Source organism: Corvus cornix, chromosome 6, assembly GCF_000738735.6.
Source record: "Corvus cornix cornix isolate S_Up_H32 chromosome 6, ASM73873v5, whole genome shotgun sequence".
Classification (NCBI taxonomy): domain Eukaryota; kingdom Metazoa; phylum Chordata; class Aves; order Passeriformes; family Corvidae; genus Corvus; species Corvus cornix.
This window is the reverse complement of record NC_046336.1, coordinates 571,857-590,302: the sequence shown is the minus strand read 5'-3', so window position 1 is coordinate 590,302 and position 18,446 is coordinate 571,857. Positions and strand designations below refer to the sequence as shown.

Genomic DNA, 18,446 nt, shown 5'->3' with positions numbered 1-18,446 from the left:
GGCAGGACCAGCAGCCAGAGGGTGGCCAGGACCAGCACAGACAACATAACCAACCCCAAACCCAGCAGAGGCAGGTCCCACCAGGTGCCATCTGCGACTTACCTGTGGATGATGTGTTGGCTCCGCAGGTAGTCAAGAGCCAGCGCCATCTCACAGATGTACAGTTTGACTGTTTCCTCCGTGAACTGAACGTTTTGCTGCAGGTGGTAGCGCAGGTCACCTCCCAGGAGCAGGTCCACCACCATGAACATGTCCTCCTCATCCTGGAAGGAATACCTGCGGGACCAGTGCCCGGGGAGCAGCTGAGCCTCGCGGGGCTCACAAACCCAGCCAGGCTTCTCCCCTCCCCTAATTACACAGCTCCTGTGAGAACTGCAAATGGTCCCACTATGGGCACAGAATCCCAGAATCGTTTGCATTGGAAAAGCTCTCTCAGACCATCAAGTCCAACCATTCCCAGCAGTGCCAAGGCCACCACTGACCCACGTCCCCAGCTGCCACAACCACAGGGCTTTTAAATTCCTCCAGGGATGGGGACTCCACCCCTGCCCTGGGCAGCTGTGCCAGGCCTGGACAGCCCTTTTTGGATAGAAAATTTCCCCAATATCCACCCTGAGCCTGCCCTGGCCCAGCCTGAGGCCGTTCCCTCTCCTCCTGTCCCTGTTCCCTGCCAGCAGAGCCCGACCCCCCCGGCTGCCCCCTCCTGTCAGGGACTTGTGCAGAGCCACAAGGTCCCCCTTGAGCCTCCTTTGCTCCAGCCTGAGCCCCTTTCCAGCTCCCTCAGCCTCTCCTGGAGCTCCAGCCCCTTCCCAGCTCCGTTCCCTTCCCTGGACACGCTCCAGCCCCTCCAGGTGCTTGCAGTGATGGGCCCAAAACTAAATATGCAGCTTTGCTGCTTGCACCTTCGCAATCAAGCAAGTCCAGCTCAAGATGCTGGCTTGTTTTTTAAATGAATTCCTACACTAAGCAATGCTTCCCTGGAAGAGGTGAGTATCCCAGGGAATGTCCCCCTGCTCACCCTGTCACTGTCCCTGAGCAGCAGTGCCGTGTCAGCCCACCAGCGCAGAGCTCAGGCTCTGTCAGCCACACACTTCAGAGAAACTTCACATTTTCAATTGCAAACAATCTCATAAACCTGCTTAAAATATCTCAGCCTATCCTGAAGATGAATTGGAGAACACAACTGCTAATTTAACCAGATAAACCAGAAAAAGAGATTTATATTTACTGTGGAGTAAACCGCCTCTCTAAATCTGCCGTGGGTCCCACGGGAGACTGACAGCAGTGGGGATACACCAAAACAACGCTCATTGTTATATTTGGTGACTGCAGAAGGAAAGAGTATGTGGGATTGTATAATACTTATGAATCACTCACTTCTGCTCCCATCTTAAATGTAGGTTTATTCTAAAACTATGAGCTGAAAGGGCTTGCTATGAAAACAAGTTCTATCTAGAATTTCATTACTTGTTGGGCAAAACATTTGCAATTGCTGAAAACCTGAAAAATATCAATATTAACTCAATTGGCTATTCTGGAGCAATTAATCAACAAAACAAATGTGACACATCTCCCACTTCCATCACTTCGGGTATAAAACTTTCTCAGTTTTTACAAGTTCAATGTGATTTGAGGAGTGTTTTTTAAAATTAGACCCTAAAATGTTGCTCAGTAATGAGGATATTTCTGCCAGTGCACACACAGTGAAGTCATTATTGAGCAACTTGAAATGTCACTATTTGTAGTGATCTGCTGCTGAAAAAGTTATGAGAGGCCTTCGAATTATCAGGTGTGTGGCCCTGCAAGCACTGGAGGCGCAGAGGAGGGAGCTGCTCACCAGAGATTCACCAGGAACACATGCTCGATCTCCTGCAGGATCTCCAGCTCCCTGAACACGTTGCGCACCTCGTCCCTTTCGATGCACTGCTGCTTGTTCATGTACTTCATGGCGTACATCTTCTCCGTGTCTCTCTTCTGCACAATGCACACCTGCGGCGGGGAGGAGAAAAGAGAGTCAGGAACACGTTCCACATCTTCGTTTGCTGCTTTAGGGGCTGACACTCACTCTGCTCAGCACCTCAAACATCCCTGATCCCTAGGCTGTGACTTGGCACCTACGGACAGCAGCATCCCTGCTCCCAGCGCCGTGCCCGACTGGGGAGTGCACGGCCTTTGCTCCAGCCCACGGGCCATCAGTAACTGCAGCTGCCTCCAGGGCACGATGGCCGGCTGCGGAGAGCTTTCCAAAGGGAGAGCTTTCCCAACAACTGTGTCTGGGAGCTGTGCGAGAGACCTTTCGGCTCGCTGTCTGTGGATGGAAGCCGGCGTCAGGCAACCGCGGGGCTCCCTCCCTTCCAGCCTCGCCTCGCTGCTGCCCACAGCCGCGGCTGCCCAGCGCAGCAGGGTGGGTTTCACCTGCCACGCACATCGCTGTGCTCTGGAAGAGGAAAATAATCCCCTCTGGGTTAGCAGAAAGCGCTTAAAATGCAAATTCGCTACAACAACAACAACAACAACCACCTGGCGCAGAGCGATACCCCGAGAGTGCCCCCGGAGCCCAGCTCTGCCGACGGGCACGGAGCCCGCCGGGCGGGCACGGGCTCCCCACGGCACAGCCTTGGGCGCCTCCTCAGTTCCTCTAATGACACCTTAATTACCAAGGTAACTGTTTTTAAAAGGCTAATTAGCTTCACGGTAACTATTTTTAAATGAACTAATGGCATGTCTATATCTGCTATAATTATGTGTGCCCCCTTTTAATTATCAGACCTGCTGGTAACTAGGATGAGCTGGATGCATTCCCTTTGGCAGTTTGGCCACTGCCGCGCTCGGGGCGCAGGGCGGCTCACCCGGGCTGGCTCCAGGCCGAGAGCGGTCCCGCTCACACCGGGTGGGAACAAGGAAAGGGAATTTCTGTGGATGGCAGGAAGCCGGAGACCGGTGAGAGCCGCGAACACTCCGCACCTCCAAACGCTGCCGTTAATAACCATTTGCAAGTGCTAATGGTGCTCAGTATAATATCATCAAGGACACGCTGCCGCACGGAGGTGACAAAATAATGGCTGGTTATCGTTAGCCTGATAAACCCCGCAATTAGCGATGCACAGGAATTACCGGGATTATTTTCCGCCGTCGTTACAATTACGGTGAGAGCTGAAAATCAGGTGTTGCAATAATCTCTGCACACCTCAGAGCTCACGTTAAGGGCGCTTCGTGGGTAGAACGACCTGAGCTGTTTCCCTGGGTCTGGACCCCTCCGGTGCCCATGGGCGAGCAGAGCCCATCAACTCCAGCTGCCAAGGACTGTTCCAGGTACAAACATTAGGGAAAACCTCCTTCATGCAAACTTAATAATGATAATAAACAGCCTACCACAACGCACACCACCAGCAGGATCCAGCCCCCGCCTAGAGCAGGCTGAATTGGTTGTACATTCAATAAACCAGGCAAAAATAACTTTATACATTATAAATTCTTTGAGCAGCAAAGCCCTAACAATCTTCCTTTAAAACATGGTCATTGCTGCAGAACTGCTCTAAAAACAAACCTCTGGGTAACAGCCATCAAGGCACCGAGCAACATTCTCTCCTGATGTCAGTTTATTCCACTTTGTTGCTGGAAGCTCATTAATTTCTAGGTGGTTTATTTTTTAGGTTGTGACTTGCCGTACCTCAATGAGTATTGCATGTTATTCTGATGTCATTTGTTTCTTGTTTCTCCACAGTGAAAATGGGAGCTCAGCATAATAAATGAGAAAATGATGAAAACTTCATGTACTCTGTAATTATAATAAACGGTTTTCTGCAATGGAACAGCATCACCTCCACACACAGCAGCACCAGTTCCGGGCACTCTGGAAATGTTTGTTCTCTGATTTCTGGGGAAAAAAGTGGATCTCAGTGGAGAGGTCCTTCCTGCAGCTGAGCCCCGTGGAATGAGCGGGGGCTGCCCCGTGCCCACGGGAGCTGCCCGAGGGCACAATGAGCCCCACGGCCGATGGACAGGTGGGGCTGGGGCTCTGAGTGCTGCAGCGACGCTGCAGCACAGCCATCTCCAGGTACTGATCACATTACAGGCTCTTGGTCGGGGTCTAACTCAACACCCGGACCGGTGCCGGTGCTGCCTCGGCTGGGCGCAGCCACTCGGTGCCCCTCCACAGGCAGGGACCATTCCCAAGCTGCCCGGGCTTACAGAAATGCATCAATGTGTTTGTGTCCCCCCAAAATGTCAGTGACACAAGACGTATCTCTCTCTTTTTGTGCTTCTCCGTTCATGCATCTGCTCCTGAGGAAGGAATAAACATCTATTTGGTCACAAGTCAAGAGAGCATTTTTTAAATTAATCCATTTTCAGGCAAGTCTACGATGCAGAGCAAGGTAAGAAGCAGAAATGACTGTGTCCTCATTCTGCACAATGCAGCCACACAAAGGGAATGTTTGGTGGTTAAATACAGCCATTAGGAAAAACGAGTGGAACGGAGCCAGCCCTGCGAGGCAGAAGGCGGGCAGCAGCTGGGAGCGGACTGCTCAAGACACGGCACACAAAAGCTTTGAGAGAGTCCCAGATACCCCGAGCATTCCGGCGCTGCCAAGGGGTTGTGTGCAGCCGCCCATAGCGCAGGGAGGGCTGGAGCCCCCAGGCACGATTCCTGCCAGGAGAGGGGCAGGTAACACCTCCCGGGCCCACCCCAGCCTCGCCTGTGCTGTCACCCGAGCTGGCAGCTCCTCTGCATCCGTGCGCTTCCCAGCCCGCTGCGCTTCCTCAAGGGGGCTTTGCCTTTTCTCCTTTAGGAATCCAGTAACTTTCCCCCCTGCTGATTCTGAAGGAATTCATCGGGCTGAAATCCCCACTCAGATGAGAGGTCACCTAATCATCATTAAATAGCCTGTCCTGACTTAGCCTTGTTATACAGGGACAGCACAGTCTTCCTGGGCTCAAACAGAAGGCAGTGTCTGCATTCCGGGCAGGATCCATGCAGCCGGTCAAGAGCGGGGATCGCTCTACCTCGGCTGCACAAAGACATTGCTTCCTTCTGCCCATGCAGAGGTCACCCAAAGTGAAGGTACTCGTGCCCCCTGAGGGACGCCACCGTCACGGCTGGTGCACAAACCCACAGCTGACTCAGGGATCTGAACTGGGAGCAGTGGGTTTCCTTCTTGAATTTCTCTTTCTTTGGCTTCTGCCTTTGTAAGACGAGACCGATGCCCTGTAATCCTTGCACACACACAGACACTGTTGACTTCGGCTCAGAGCCACTGGGACATTTCAGTGCACAAACCTGGATTTCACTTTTTTTGTTTTTAGAGCAGAGTCAAGGCTTAGAGTCAGCCAACACTACACACCTACAACAAACACCTTAATCCCACCCAGTTCTGAACCGGGGCCAGACACTGCTCTAGTTTACAAAAATGCTTATTTGCAGTGTTTGCACCTTGCCCACATATACTGATTTCTCCTCCAGCTTCTGCTGGGAATTTATCCCTCCCTGTTTTCCCCAGTATCTACAGAACTGCCATTTTACCAGACAGGTTAGAATTTGAAATGCAGAGCATTAATATAAAATTGCCCACAGCACCCAGAAGCATCTCTAGGCTTTGGGACTGCCTGGGGAAAGAAGTCTCTGCTATGGGGGACACACGGCAGCAGCCTCAGGAAGGGTGTTGAGGAAACAGGAGATTTGCAGCCTCTGGAGCAGGAAGAACTAGGTCTTCCATTCTGAAGGACCAGAAGCAATGAGAAGGCACTTACCATGATGTAGAAACAGCTCAAGCTTTTTTGACAACTGATTTCATTTTTGAACACTAAATTTTACTTTAGAGACAGACTGCAAGAGCAAGGACAGGCTGGACAATTGTGTTCACTGGTTTCCTGAGCTTCTTGAGCAAAGCACAAAGCAGGTGAGAAGGGCTTTACTGCACCTATGCACTGCCAAAAGAATAACCTCAATATTGGCTTCCAACAAGTTCATCTCCTTTAGCCAAGTTCTCCTTGAATGGCTCAGCTCTTACACCAAGGCTTCATTCACGTTTCCCAGGGTTTTCATCCTGTCATCCCCAGGACCCCTCTGCTTTGCTCTTGTACCAAGAATTGCAGGCAGAATCTTGCCAATTATCTATTAAAAAAAAAAAAAATTTCAACTCTCAGCTGCTATCAGGAAAGCTGCAAACAGGGATCACTCTGTTCTGGACATGGCCACAGCTGCACAGGACAAAGAACTACTTCCCTGGCATTTAAATGCATCTTCGTATCCGTCCTGTATTATGATGGTGCTGTTGGCAATTAAAATACAACCCTTCCCTGGTAATTAGCATCTGTGTAATACTGGTAATCAAAAAGTTCATCATAATTTGTTCTACAATTCTCACAAATATTAAGGATAAAATCAGCTCATCCAATTTCTTTTTAGGCATAGCCAAGAGAACAAAGCTTAAAGCTGCCTCGCAGGTGTATTTGCAGTGATATAATTGCAGTATCAGGGATCGTTAAGCACATGAGCCATGGGAACAGCTGGATGAAGCTCTGCTGGAAGCATCTGCCACGGGTACCCCCAGGAGCACCTCCCCTACAAGAGCAGGCCCAGAAGGGGATGCAGCCCCTCAAGGGAGCTGCTGGTCCCTCGAAGGGGTTCGCCCTCCACAGATGCTGACCCAGAGCTTGGTGCCACGAGCACGAGAGGCTGGAAATGTTAAAGGCTGCCAGCACCTGCAGGAGCCTGTGCAACCCCTCTCCATCCCTTCAGGGCTGGCCCCAGGGAGGGAGCTCTGGGCGAGGCAGATCCTTTCAGACCTACCCTTAGTGGGCCATGGGTCCAGTAAAGCTCAGCGGGGCCTGTGGCACCAGGCAAAGTCCTGGGCCAGGGCTGCAGCTGTGCACAACCTGCCCGGGACAGCGGCACTCGCCCCATGCTCAGCGAGGACACGTACCTGTAACTCTGTCTCATCCTGAATAAAAACACACTGAATCTAGCAAAACCCTGCACTGCTGGGCTATGCAGCTTATTTAAGCAGCACTTTGTCCTGGAACAGCTCTGAGAGCAGTGTCTCTGGCAGTGCTTCTCCCAGCCATTATCTGCAGCACACAAAGACCCATTTGCAGGACCAGGACATCTGCTGACATTCCCACCTTTCCTGTGTGCCAGTGACCCAGCCCAGGGGACACAAACAAGTGACGGCTGCTGGCTGTGCCAACAGCTCTCCTCAGCCTTTCCATCCAGCTCACAGAAGCATGGACTCACGGAATGGTTTGGGTTGGAAGGGACCCTAAAGCTCATCCCATCCAACCCCTGTCATGGGCCGGGACACCTCCCACTGTCCCAGGCTGCTCCCAGCCCTGTCCAGCCTGGCCTTGGACACTGCCAGGGACGCAGGGACAGCCACAGCTGCTCTGGGCACCCTGTGCCAGGGCCTCCCCACTCTCAGAGGGAATAATTTGTTCCCAGTATCCCATCTAGAACTCCAAAGTTGCCGTGGTAGCCAAACAAGTGCAACCCTCAGGAGCCATGCTCTAAGTATGAGGTTATCAGCTCAACAAATCTGCCTTCACATCTTTAAGTGCTGAAGTTGTTTCCATTTCCAAACACCTTGCCACATTTCCCTCCCTAAGATATTTTTCATGGAGCCTTACAACTTTAGTTTTTCCCTGCTGAAAAGATGTGCTTTTCCACAAGATTGATGGGCTCATTTGTCAGAACACCATAAATCATTAAAATCTCTTTATGCAGCACTGCTATTTGCTGCAGCCAAGTTGTAACAGCAGCTGATGAAACTTTTATTCATAGCAAGCCTCTTGGTGTTTCCAGGTCATGTCAACACTTCCATAAAAAATCTCTTTCTCAGTTGCTTATGCTAGAACCAAAAAAGTCTTCTGACCCAAAATAACACCTGCTGTTCTCAGCAGCACCTCAGTGTGCTGTACATCAGAGGATCATAAAATCCCAGACTGGTCTGGGTTGCAAGGGACCTTAAAGATCATCCAACTCCACCCCCTGCCATGGCAGGGACACCTCCCACTGTCCCAGGCTGCTCCCAGCCCCAATGTCCAGCCTGGCCTTGGGCACTGCCAGGGATCCAGGGGCAGCCCCAGCTGCTTTGGGTAATCTCAATAGCTTCAATCTGGAATCCTAAGAATGTGTTCCTATGCTTCTCCCCTGCAGGTCCACAGACCTCCCTGAGGCTCAGCAGACCCCTGTGGATCTGTGTCACCTCTGGGTGTGCCCAGCACTCCATGTACTGCCAAAGGAAACCGCAGGTGCAGCTGGAGTGGCTCGAAACACAGGCAAAGCTAAGCTTGTTCATGCTTTTTGGTTTGTTTTTTTTTCCCAGAATGAGCCTTATTCTGTCTTGCTCACACAAATGGGACAACCAGCACACTGAAACGATGTCAGGAAAAGCTCTCCTCATTGGTACCCTGCAAACAGGGAGCCGGGGCCTTCCAGTTGGTGTCTAACTGGGAACATTTCCTAATTTCCCTGCAAGAAATCATGGAAGGGGGGTGCAGAATGTTATCTACAAGGTCTGAATCCTGTGATTTAATGCAATTTAAGGTGATTCAGAGTAAGCATTTCCCCTTAATGTCATGCTGAGAAAATAAGGTCCCATCAGACATTAAGCAGATGTTTCTGTAATTGAGTTTGGATATGGGGGATTATTTGACTTGCAGCTCCAAAACACGTGTATTCTCTTCCTCAGGAGAGACACTAATCCAAATAAACAAGGAGAAACTGAAGAACTGACAGCAGAGAAACCTAAAGAACAAAAAGGAAAGAGGAGCGTTTTTCTTTGCTTTTACTTGTCCTGGTTCTCCACCTCTCCCCCTGCACGTGGCTGTGCGGCCTCATCACCAGCCAGGCACCCCAAACCTGGCGTCTTCACTCAACGTTAAAACAAAAATGTCGACATTTGGGATCATCCTTTGGCCACAGCCCAGAGCACATCTCCGGTGTGGCACGGCGTGGACTTTGCCTCAAGGCCATGGAGCAGCCGCCCGGGGAGGTTCGGCAGGGGATGGGCTGTGCCTCCACCGTGTGGACAGCTCTGCCGAGAGCAGGGAGGAGGACAGCCCAGGAGATGTGTTCTGGAGCTGTCACACTTCCTACGGAAAGGCTGTTAGGCATCTACATTTTTGTCTGGCTTTAATCACATGCTCAGAGATCTCTGCTGGGCTTTTCTTTCCCAATAATTAAAGTAGAATGATGAAAACTCAGACCAACCTGCAGAGATCCCTGAAGACGTTGTGACCCATCTTTCTGCCTTTTGGATGGATCCAAACCTGGATCCAGCATTTCCTCCACCTCAGCAGCACTCCACAGATCTACATGAGGACCTGGACCCCTGTGCACAACCACAGCTAATGAGTGTTTTCTGAACAAATTGTGCAATGTTTTCCTGTGGGTGACAGGTGTTTTGAGTTATGTCTAGCATTTGGAGCCATGTCTCCTTAAGGCCAAGACTACATTCTGTGATAGGCTGGTTAAAGAGGCAAAATTATTTTTTTTAGCTATATATTTGACAGATATTGGGAACAGAAAGAAATCTAATTACTTCCAATGAAGATTGGAGGGCCTTATTTAATCTCTGAATGTAAATTCATGTTGAAGTTCCCTGACCCCAAGGCAAGAACACTCGCTGTGCTATTTTGAAAAGCCTCATCACTCATCATGATCCAACCCTGATGGGCGCTGGCATCGAGACCCAAGTGGCCCCAATGTCCTCGTTTGTGCTGCTGCCACAACACAGCCCCAGGCACCAGAGTTTCCCTTCTGTGCTGAAGGAAATAAACACAGGTCTTTCTTTTCAGCCAAGAAAGAAGGGGATACTCGTGTTTCACAGTGCAAAACCCTCAGGAGGAATCAATGCCACTTGCAGCCAAATGCTTATTTTTCCCTTGGCAGAAGCTTGCTCCACTGAGCTGGTGTTTACCACCAGGCTGCACAAAGGGACCGGCCCTGGAAGAGCAGCTGTAGAGGCTGGGGCGGAGATCCGATCCCTTCCAGCGTGGGGGCACAGGGGCTGTGATGTGCCTGGACACAGACAAAACTCCTGCTCCTCCTGGCTGGGCTCCTTCCTCCCTCACTGGTCCCACCGGCCACACCTCAGCAGCCACCTTCAGACAAGGGCAGCCTGTCCCCAAGGAGCCTTCACAGGCTTCACAAGCCTCTCTACCAAACCTACCAAACAGCACTTAATTATATCAAGTTACCAAGATAAAGGAATAAGCTTTATATTTCTCCATATTTCCAGGTATGGGACTCCTCTGCCCAGGAGCACCCTGCAAATCTTAGAATCACAGAATCCTAGAATGCTTTGGGTTGGGAGGGACCCTAAAGCTCATTCCATTCCACCCCTGCCATGGGCAGGGACACCTCCCACTGTCCCAGGCTGCTCCCAGCCCAGTGTCCAGCCTGGCCTTGTGGCACTGCCAGGGATCCAGGGGCAGCCCCAGCTGCTCTGGACAACAATCTTAATCTCTCTGACAAGCCCGAAGATCGCAGCAGGGGCTAAAATGGAGTTGCAGAGCAGAGCAGAGCAGAGCAGAGCAGAGCAGAGCTGAGAGCCGGAGGATGCAGCAGATGCCCAGACCTCTGCGAGGGGCACACGGGGCACAATCCCAACGTGGGGCAAGAGGTGGGCAAACCTCCTGCATCCTGGCAAACAGCACTTGTCCAGCTGGCAGCCAGGAGAATGGGCTGGTGTCAGGTAATCTTCAGTGTGGTTTGGTTTAACTGCACCACTTGCTGTACATGAACAGATAAGTATTTCATACTGCATTGCCCTTTATTGAGAGGAATTTTTAGCATTTACTTTTAAAAAGGATTTTTAGATCAAAAGTAATAATATGGCACAACAATCTTACTGCAACTCCGTGAGAGAGCGACAGGAACAGAAGGAATCTCAAAGGATTTTGGACATAAATAGTAAGTAAACGGGAGGTGAGGGTGGAAAGCAGAGACACAAAAGGCTTCTGTTCAATAAATATAGTTTCTTTCCATGCTTTTCCTTCTTTTAAAAAAATCTCATGGACTTACAGTCCAGAGTGTTTTCTGAAGGGAGGTAGAATCCCTGATAATACAGATAAAATATAGTCTATCCCAAATGTGATGGGTCAGTAAGAATAAAAAAATACTAAGAAAAAATAAGAAAAGCCAATTTGCAATTGTCAGAGTGATCCTGTAGTTATAGTTTTATTTCAGAGAACAAAACGGCCAGTTGGTATGAAAATGGAAAGCACTAAATTTAGAATTCACAACACTTTCACTCCTGATATTTTAATTTTATGGAACCATTGAAACAGACATGATTTTGCTATGCACATTACATAAATAATGTTCAGGCCTTTTCAGCAGGTGACCCTCGCTGAGTTGCACCTGAGGGCCCCTCACCCTGGCCTTGGCAACAGCATCACTGATGGAAAGAGCCAGGGGGAAGGGACCCAAACCCACCAAAAATCACACCCTAATACCTATGCTGCTCACAAACATGTTCTGTATTTCCTGGCCATTTTCTCAGGAGCCCTTTGCAGTGACAGCCTGAGCAGCCTGACCCCTCCCTCAGCCCATCCTCTGCTGCCCTCTTTCCCCAGTGCTGAGAGTGGTGTTGAGCATGGAGATTCATCAACAGAGACAAAAAGAGCAGGTGCCATGAGAATTACCCATTTCTGTCTCTTCCTCCCAGATCAATCCACCAGTCTTGGGCAGAGAAGGTAGTGTGGAGCAGAGCAGTGGCAGGGCACAGCTCCTTAGGGAGGGCTCTGGTTCTGGAGAGCAGGGATTTATCTCCAGGCCGTGGGGCAGCGCGCGCCCGGCCCCGCTCCCAAACACAGCCCCGGCCTGACCCAGCCCACGCCCGGCTGCGGGGGCTCTGTGCAAGGGACCTCCTCAGCTGGATGAGACACCCAACCCTCCACACAACCTTTCTGATCCACCTCCAAAGGTCTATCCCACAGCAGTTTTTCCTACATCCTCTTCTTGCCCATCTCTACAGTAGACCAACATTGTTCATCTGGGAAACAAGGCAAATCACCACCTTAGAGGACAGGAAAAGAGGCCATTTCAAAGGAGAAAGGCTGGCAGGAAAACTGGGAGGAATAAAAGCACCTGTCATCACTGGGAATGACACTTCCTAGCAAGCCTGGCCCACACGAAGGGCCTGTCCCATGGCAGCACCGGCACTGCCACTCACTCCAGGTGCCCAACACAGGCTGCGGGTCCCTCCAACTGCGGCAAAATTATGTCAAATGCTCGTCACAACACTCGTTTCTATTGTTAGCTGTGCACCAGTTGCATCAGTTTCCGCTTCTGTTTTTCATGTTCCATCTTTAATTCATTGCTGAGGCACAGGAAATCCCAACAGCCTTGTAGTGGCTTGTGGGCAGCTCCTGCCTTCACCGCAGGAAAACCAGAGCAGAACTGTATCCAGCCTTATGGAGCTGTGTCCACACAACTCCCAAGAGATTCAGATCAGTTTCTCAGCAGCACACAGACACTTCAATAGGAATTCATGAACTTTAGACCCACAAGAAGAAATACATCCTGTGAAGAAGAGGAGAAAGTCTCCTTCCACAGGCACCACTGACTGATGGTACTGCCCAGAGTAACAACAGGGTACACCCATAAGGCTGTGGACAAACCCAGGCAGTATTTTCCTTAATAAACTCTATTTGCTGTATCATGCTGATGTATTCATAATTTCATAGGAACTGAGGACATTGCTCCTTATAATTTATGACATTAAATGGTTTGTAATTGGATTGTCCAACCATGAGCATTAACACAACATCCCAAACTCACAAGCTGCAGCTTCCAAGGACCTGTAGATGACCTCGATGTCCAACACAGCTTCAATTTTACTGTTGCCAAAAGCTGCATCTGACGCTGGAACCTTCCATCTCTCAGTTCCATTTACAAGCTGGTGGGGGTGTGTGCTATGATGGCTTGTCAGAACAAAAACAAGATCCAAATGCTGGTCACATTTCAGCCTCTAGAAATTTATAATTATCATTAGTGACTGTAAGAGACGGTCCGAAAATCCCTCATCTGCCTCACGATCATCGCCGAAGACAGAGACTGAACACAGCAGTCCTGGCCTGGCTGAGGTGGGATTGTCTGCCAAGTGTTGCCTACGGGTGTGCCCACTGGGAACTGGTACGCATTCCTGAGGAAAATTAGTGCAGGTCACAATGGACTGCGCCGTTCTTGCTGCCCAGGCGGGAAGGACTGCGCTGAAGCAGAAAGGAATGGCTGTCCTGTACACCTCTCCGGTACACCTGTCTTGTACGTCTGTCCTGTACCTGCTCCCCAAGCAACGGACCCCATAACAATGGCTGTAGATTTCCAACCTCTTGGCCAGTTGCCCCTCGCTTCTGAAAAGGACTATAAAGGGACTTCTGAAATAACGAGATCGGAGATCTCCCCACGGAAAGAAGACGAATCTATTGGCGGAAGACAGCGAGGACTTCGTCTCATCCGTTGGTAGCTATTGCCCCTCTTTTCCCCCTCTCTACTTTGTTTCTCTCTCTCTCTCTCTCTCTCTTACTCTCTTCGATTGCCATTACTGTGTTGTGGGCACTTAATAAAGGTGCACTGTTTTGATTAAAACTGAAATCTCTTGTGTCCTTTTACACTCTGAGATCGATAAACGAACCATCACGACCCCCGCTTGCATTAGCGGATCGTGACAGTGACAGAGGACAGATTTTTACTTTAAAAGTTAGAGTTTTTAATGTTAGCCATGTGAGAGCTGCAGTCTGGTGTGGCCACGTGGGCCATGCTGAGGGCAGGAGGAGCCTCTGCCAGCGGCACACAGTGGAACGGGAGGTTCTCCTGAGGGCAGTGCTAACAGAACTATAATCAGATTTCCAATTATTAATCTGATCAATGCCAAAACATTCTGCTCTTTGTCCTTACAGATGGATGTTTATTGAATTCAGTGATGCATTTAGGCTACGTCTCACAGAATCACCGAATCCTTTCAGTAGGAAACGACCTCCAAGATTGAGGTTCAATCTTTGACTAAACGCCACCCTGCCAACCAGAGCAGAGCACTGAGTGCCACGTCCTGTCATTCCTTGAACACAACCAGGCAGGGATGGGGACTCCACCACCTCCCTGGGTAGCCTATTCCAACACAGCCAGGTCACCATGACCCAGCTCCATCCTGCCCTGCTCCCGCTTCAACTCCTCTTCCTCCTGCTCCTGTAACGCTTGCAGCTCTCTGTCCCCTCACCCACCGCGAGGCTGGCCCTTCTGACAAAGGGTCAGGGCTGGATTCAGGCACATCTGCCACTCAGCAGGCAGCATATGCTGATCCATAAAAAGGTTTCCTTAATCAAAGACCCCAAAATGAGATCTCTTTTGGGTTCAGGAGGGGAGGGGGAGCGGGGAGGGTGTGGGTGGATTTTGTTGTAGAATCTAATGCTGAAAAAACTCTCATCTAAGAGCCAGGAAGAACCTGAGCAGCCAACTGCTCTTGAGCCTCGATGCACACACAGGAATTCAGGTGAGAAAACACTCCTGCTGACACAAGCCACAGCGAGCTCTCCCCGCACCAGTGGCAGGAGCTGCCGTGCGGTCCCTCTCCGATGCCGCTCCTGCCTCCAGACTGAGCGGAGCCGCTGCCGGATGCTGAGGATGCAGCCCGTCCAGCCAGCCACCACAGGGCACTGATCACCTCTGCCACAGGCCAAGCCAGCCACCGTGGGGACATCAACCACCTCTTCCCCACCTGCCCCGAGCCACGGCCACGCTCCAACACCCGCTGCTGGCAGTGCCAGCCCCCCGTGGAGCCCTGCAGGGGTGGCCCAGGCCCATTGGTGCATGTTTGGGTGGAGGATGATGCTTCTGCCTTCTGCTCTCACACCTTTCCTGTCCACAGGAACCTGGCTGCTGGAGTGGAGGGTCTGTCCCACCTCCCATCCCACCTACACCCCCCCACCAGCGTGACTCACCCACAGGGAATGATGGGGGCTCAAATAAACCCCAGGCACTTTCTAATGCAAATGTTAATAAGGCACCGGGTGTCTAACAATAACTAAAGTGGGCAGCTTGTTTGATAAATCACTGTTTTTTGAAGTCTGATCTTTCAGAAACCCCAAACAGGTCTCCAGTGGGGAAGGGCAGGATAATCCCCGGCTCCTTGCAGCTGAGCATCCACGAAAGAAGAAAAATCACTTGGTACTACCTGGGAGATTGCATTAAAGGGAGGATCCCCCTGTGTGTGCGCTTTGTGCTTTCTCACACGCCTGCTCCTGGTCACTGTCCCCAGCCAAGGGAGCTGCTCCTGTGCTGGATGCAATGGTGGAGAATGTTGTGGAATCAGAGAATCACAGAACCATGGGATATCCTGGGTTGGAAAGGGCCCACAATGAATCCAGCTCCTGGCCCTGCCCAGACCCCCCAACAACCCCACCCTGGGCATCCCTGGCAGCGCTGTCCAAATGCTCCTGGAGCTCTGGCAGCCTCGGGGCTGTGCCCATTCCCTGGGGAGCCTGGGCAGTGCCCAGCACCCTCTGGGGGAAGAACCTCTTCCTAATGTTAATGTCCTTCACGTCACTCCTGCTGCAGCTGCCCATCTCCGTGGGCAGCCTCGGGGGCCAGGCGGGATGGGGCCTGACCAGCACTGATGGCCCAACACCAGAGGCTCTCCAGCACCCTGGGACACCTCTCACCTGGCTGTGCCCTCTCCAGTACCAGGCTGCCCTTTGACAAAGCACCCTTGTCTCCGGAGCCTGCCAGTGACATGGCGCGCGATCGAGTGACAGGAGCAGCGTCCAGCAGGGACGTGCACCCCAAGTCCCTGCCTGTGGCTCTGGCAAACCCTCAGCCTCATGTGAGATCCAGGACAATAAAGGAAAAATCAAGGGCAAAAAATATCTGTGGCAGCTAAATATCAAGGGATTAAGTTTCCAGCCTTTCTTTAGGGGGAAAAATCCAACATTTATAAAGCTGCAAAAAAAGAAAATGGATCAAGCTAGTGTTGATGTCAAAGAGGGATTCAGTTGAGAATAGACTTGAAGGGAATTTTATTTATGGTGCAGCTACTGGGTGGGCATCTGTGACCTTTAGAAAATGGATTAAAGCCTTTCTATACCCAGCTCCAGGCTGTGTGAATTATTGAAGCACCAAAATCATGAAGTAGAAGTACTTGTGCAAAGCAACCCACACACAGCCAGCCTTCCCTGGGAGGGTCAGTGCGGAGCCGGGCACAGGGACCAGGATCCCTTCTAGAGGAGACTGAAAGCCAGGTCCCCACGGGCCTCCGGCCCCACACCACTGGTTCCCTCTGGAAGATTCCATTTCCTGCTGCTGCTCATTCCTGCCCCAACCCTGGTTTAATCCCCTATTTCCAATGGCACACAAAGACACAAATCTGTGCTGAAAAACTTCAGGTGTGTTCTTATTCCTTCACAGCAGTGAAGTGTAAATAATGAATTCCCACAACCCCATCCAGCTCTTTATCCCTTGGAAAAGGCGGCTGGGGCTGAGGCTGCAGAATGAGGAGGGAAGCCCAGGTGGGAGGAGGAGTACAGGCCAAACACCCCCAGCTGCCTCACAGATCAAATGGACGGCAACTGCAGCCACAAGAGGCCAACTCCTCACAGGGAGAGGTCCAGACCCTGCAACGCCACCGATGCCTTCGGAGATTTCTGGGTCTCATCCTGTCTCTCCTGAAGCACAATGAACTTCAGAGCATATTTCCCATTAAAACAGGGCCACAATCTGCACCCCATTCTAGAAACCCTCTCCTGGCTGCTGTTCCTTGGGAAATGGCACCAGAGCAGCCAAAACCTGAGCAACTGCTGCTGCTGCTTGGAAAGGAGCCTGTGCTACAGGAGGAACACTATGCTGATACTAAATCACTGAAAATCAAATCATACCACCTCTACTATGTGTGGAAAATATTACACACTTGCTAATTGGAGTAAACATGGAATTGAACCTGACCTTCATTTGATTAACTGTACCTTAAAGCTGATTAAACCCATCTCTAGACATCAGAAATTGGCCATTTATTTCAGGTATGCCAGAGCCACAGCTCGGGGGCTCTCAGGCTTCTCAAATGGGATTTCTGAGTTCCTTTTTCTTTCCTTTCCTACAGCTCCCACACCAAGGACCTCACAGTCTGTCCTGAGAGGTGCACAGTGGCCGTGGAAGGAAATGCTGTGCCCAAGGCCACCAGAGACGCTGCTCCCGGGTCCTGTCACCATGAGTCACACGGTGTCACAGCTTCCACAGCCCGCTCATGCACACGGACATGGACACTGGCCCCTAAATATGTTCCTGGACACAGGCAGAGAGTGGTTATATCAAACAAAGCAACTAAGTCACTCCTCAATTTCAAATACACTTGCCAGGTAGAGAGTTTTATGTTTTCTGTAATTAAATGTGAGTTGTAAATGACTTGGTAAACGCAAAAAGCTTTTCTCAGTGTCAGGGGAAATTCAGCATATTGACATAATTATCCAGAAAGATGACAGATGAATCATTTCAGTATTTTGTTGAAAGTGTATGTACAGTTCTGATGCCTGATAGACTGCTACGTGCCAGACTTAACCTTTCTGCAACGCAAAGCGCAGAGCGAGCAGCCACGGGGAGCAGCCACAAGGAGCAGCTCTCTTCAAAGCCAAGAGGCTCCTGCCCTGGGATAAGAGTGGTTTTTTCTCTGTTTCATGTTCTGAGCAGAATTAATTTTCCAGGTGCTGCTGCTTAAAAGAATAAAACCTCCTTCTCTGCAAAGTTTATATTTGAAGTATAAATCTTCTCCTATCAGTGCAAAACAAAAATGTGAGCTGCTCTTTTTCACCAAGGTTTTGAGTTAGTGTTTGGTCTTTGATTGTGAGCTGAAGACACAAGACCCTGAGTGTTCCTGTTCTCACCAGGAGTGTCTGGGGAGACTTTCTTCTGCTGTTTGCCTTATCCTCACAGCACAAGGACTGAGCTGGTATTTAATCATTCACCCACCATCATTCAACAGAAGCCCAGAAATCTGACAGAGCTCTGCTGCAAGCTTTCACCTCTCCTTGCTCAAGGGATGTGGCTGCAAAGAGGGGTGAGTGTTTCAAACCACCCCCTCAGTGACTTGCACACTGCTGGCAATCCATTTTCATCAGCCCTGGAAGTCCCAGGCAGACTTACATCGAAGCCCAGCAGGAATTCACGTGGGTGGGTTGTGCCAGAGCAGGGTAATCGATCTCCTGGTGCTCGTCAGGGAACTGAGGCTGTAATGAAACGTCTTCACCAGGAAGAAGCACTAATGGCAGCACTGTGACTGACTGTGTCCCCTCTCCTGACTCTCAGAACAGCTGGACCCTCCCCACACAGACTGTGGCTGATTTTGTGCTGCTGCCGTTACTCAGCACTGACGCTGCTTAATACATTTCAAGTATTCAAAAAGAGATTTTCAGTAACTGGTAAAAATTTGGGTTCTTCTGGCCAAACAGGTCTCAGATCTCCT

At 50.6% G+C, this 18,446-nt stretch overlaps 1 protein-coding gene across 5 annotated transcripts in view; it reads right to left on the bottom strand.

Annotated features, from left to right (window-relative positions):
• STK32C (serine/threonine kinase 32C) overlaps positions 1 to 18,446 on the bottom strand; it is a 69,830-nt gene that overhangs the window by 9,390 nt on the left and 41,994 nt on the right. For all 5 annotated transcript variants that reach the window (XM_039554232.1, XM_039554233.1, XM_039554235.1 and 2 more), the window contains 2 exons: positions 1,838 to 1,989; positions 103 to 276 (listed from right to left, as the gene is read on the bottom strand). In XM_039554232.1, coding sequence (XP_039410166.1) covers positions 103 to 276; positions 1,838 to 1,989 — 326 coding nt within the window. The remainder of the gene's footprint in view (positions 1 to 102; positions 277 to 1,837; positions 1,990 to 18,446) is intronic.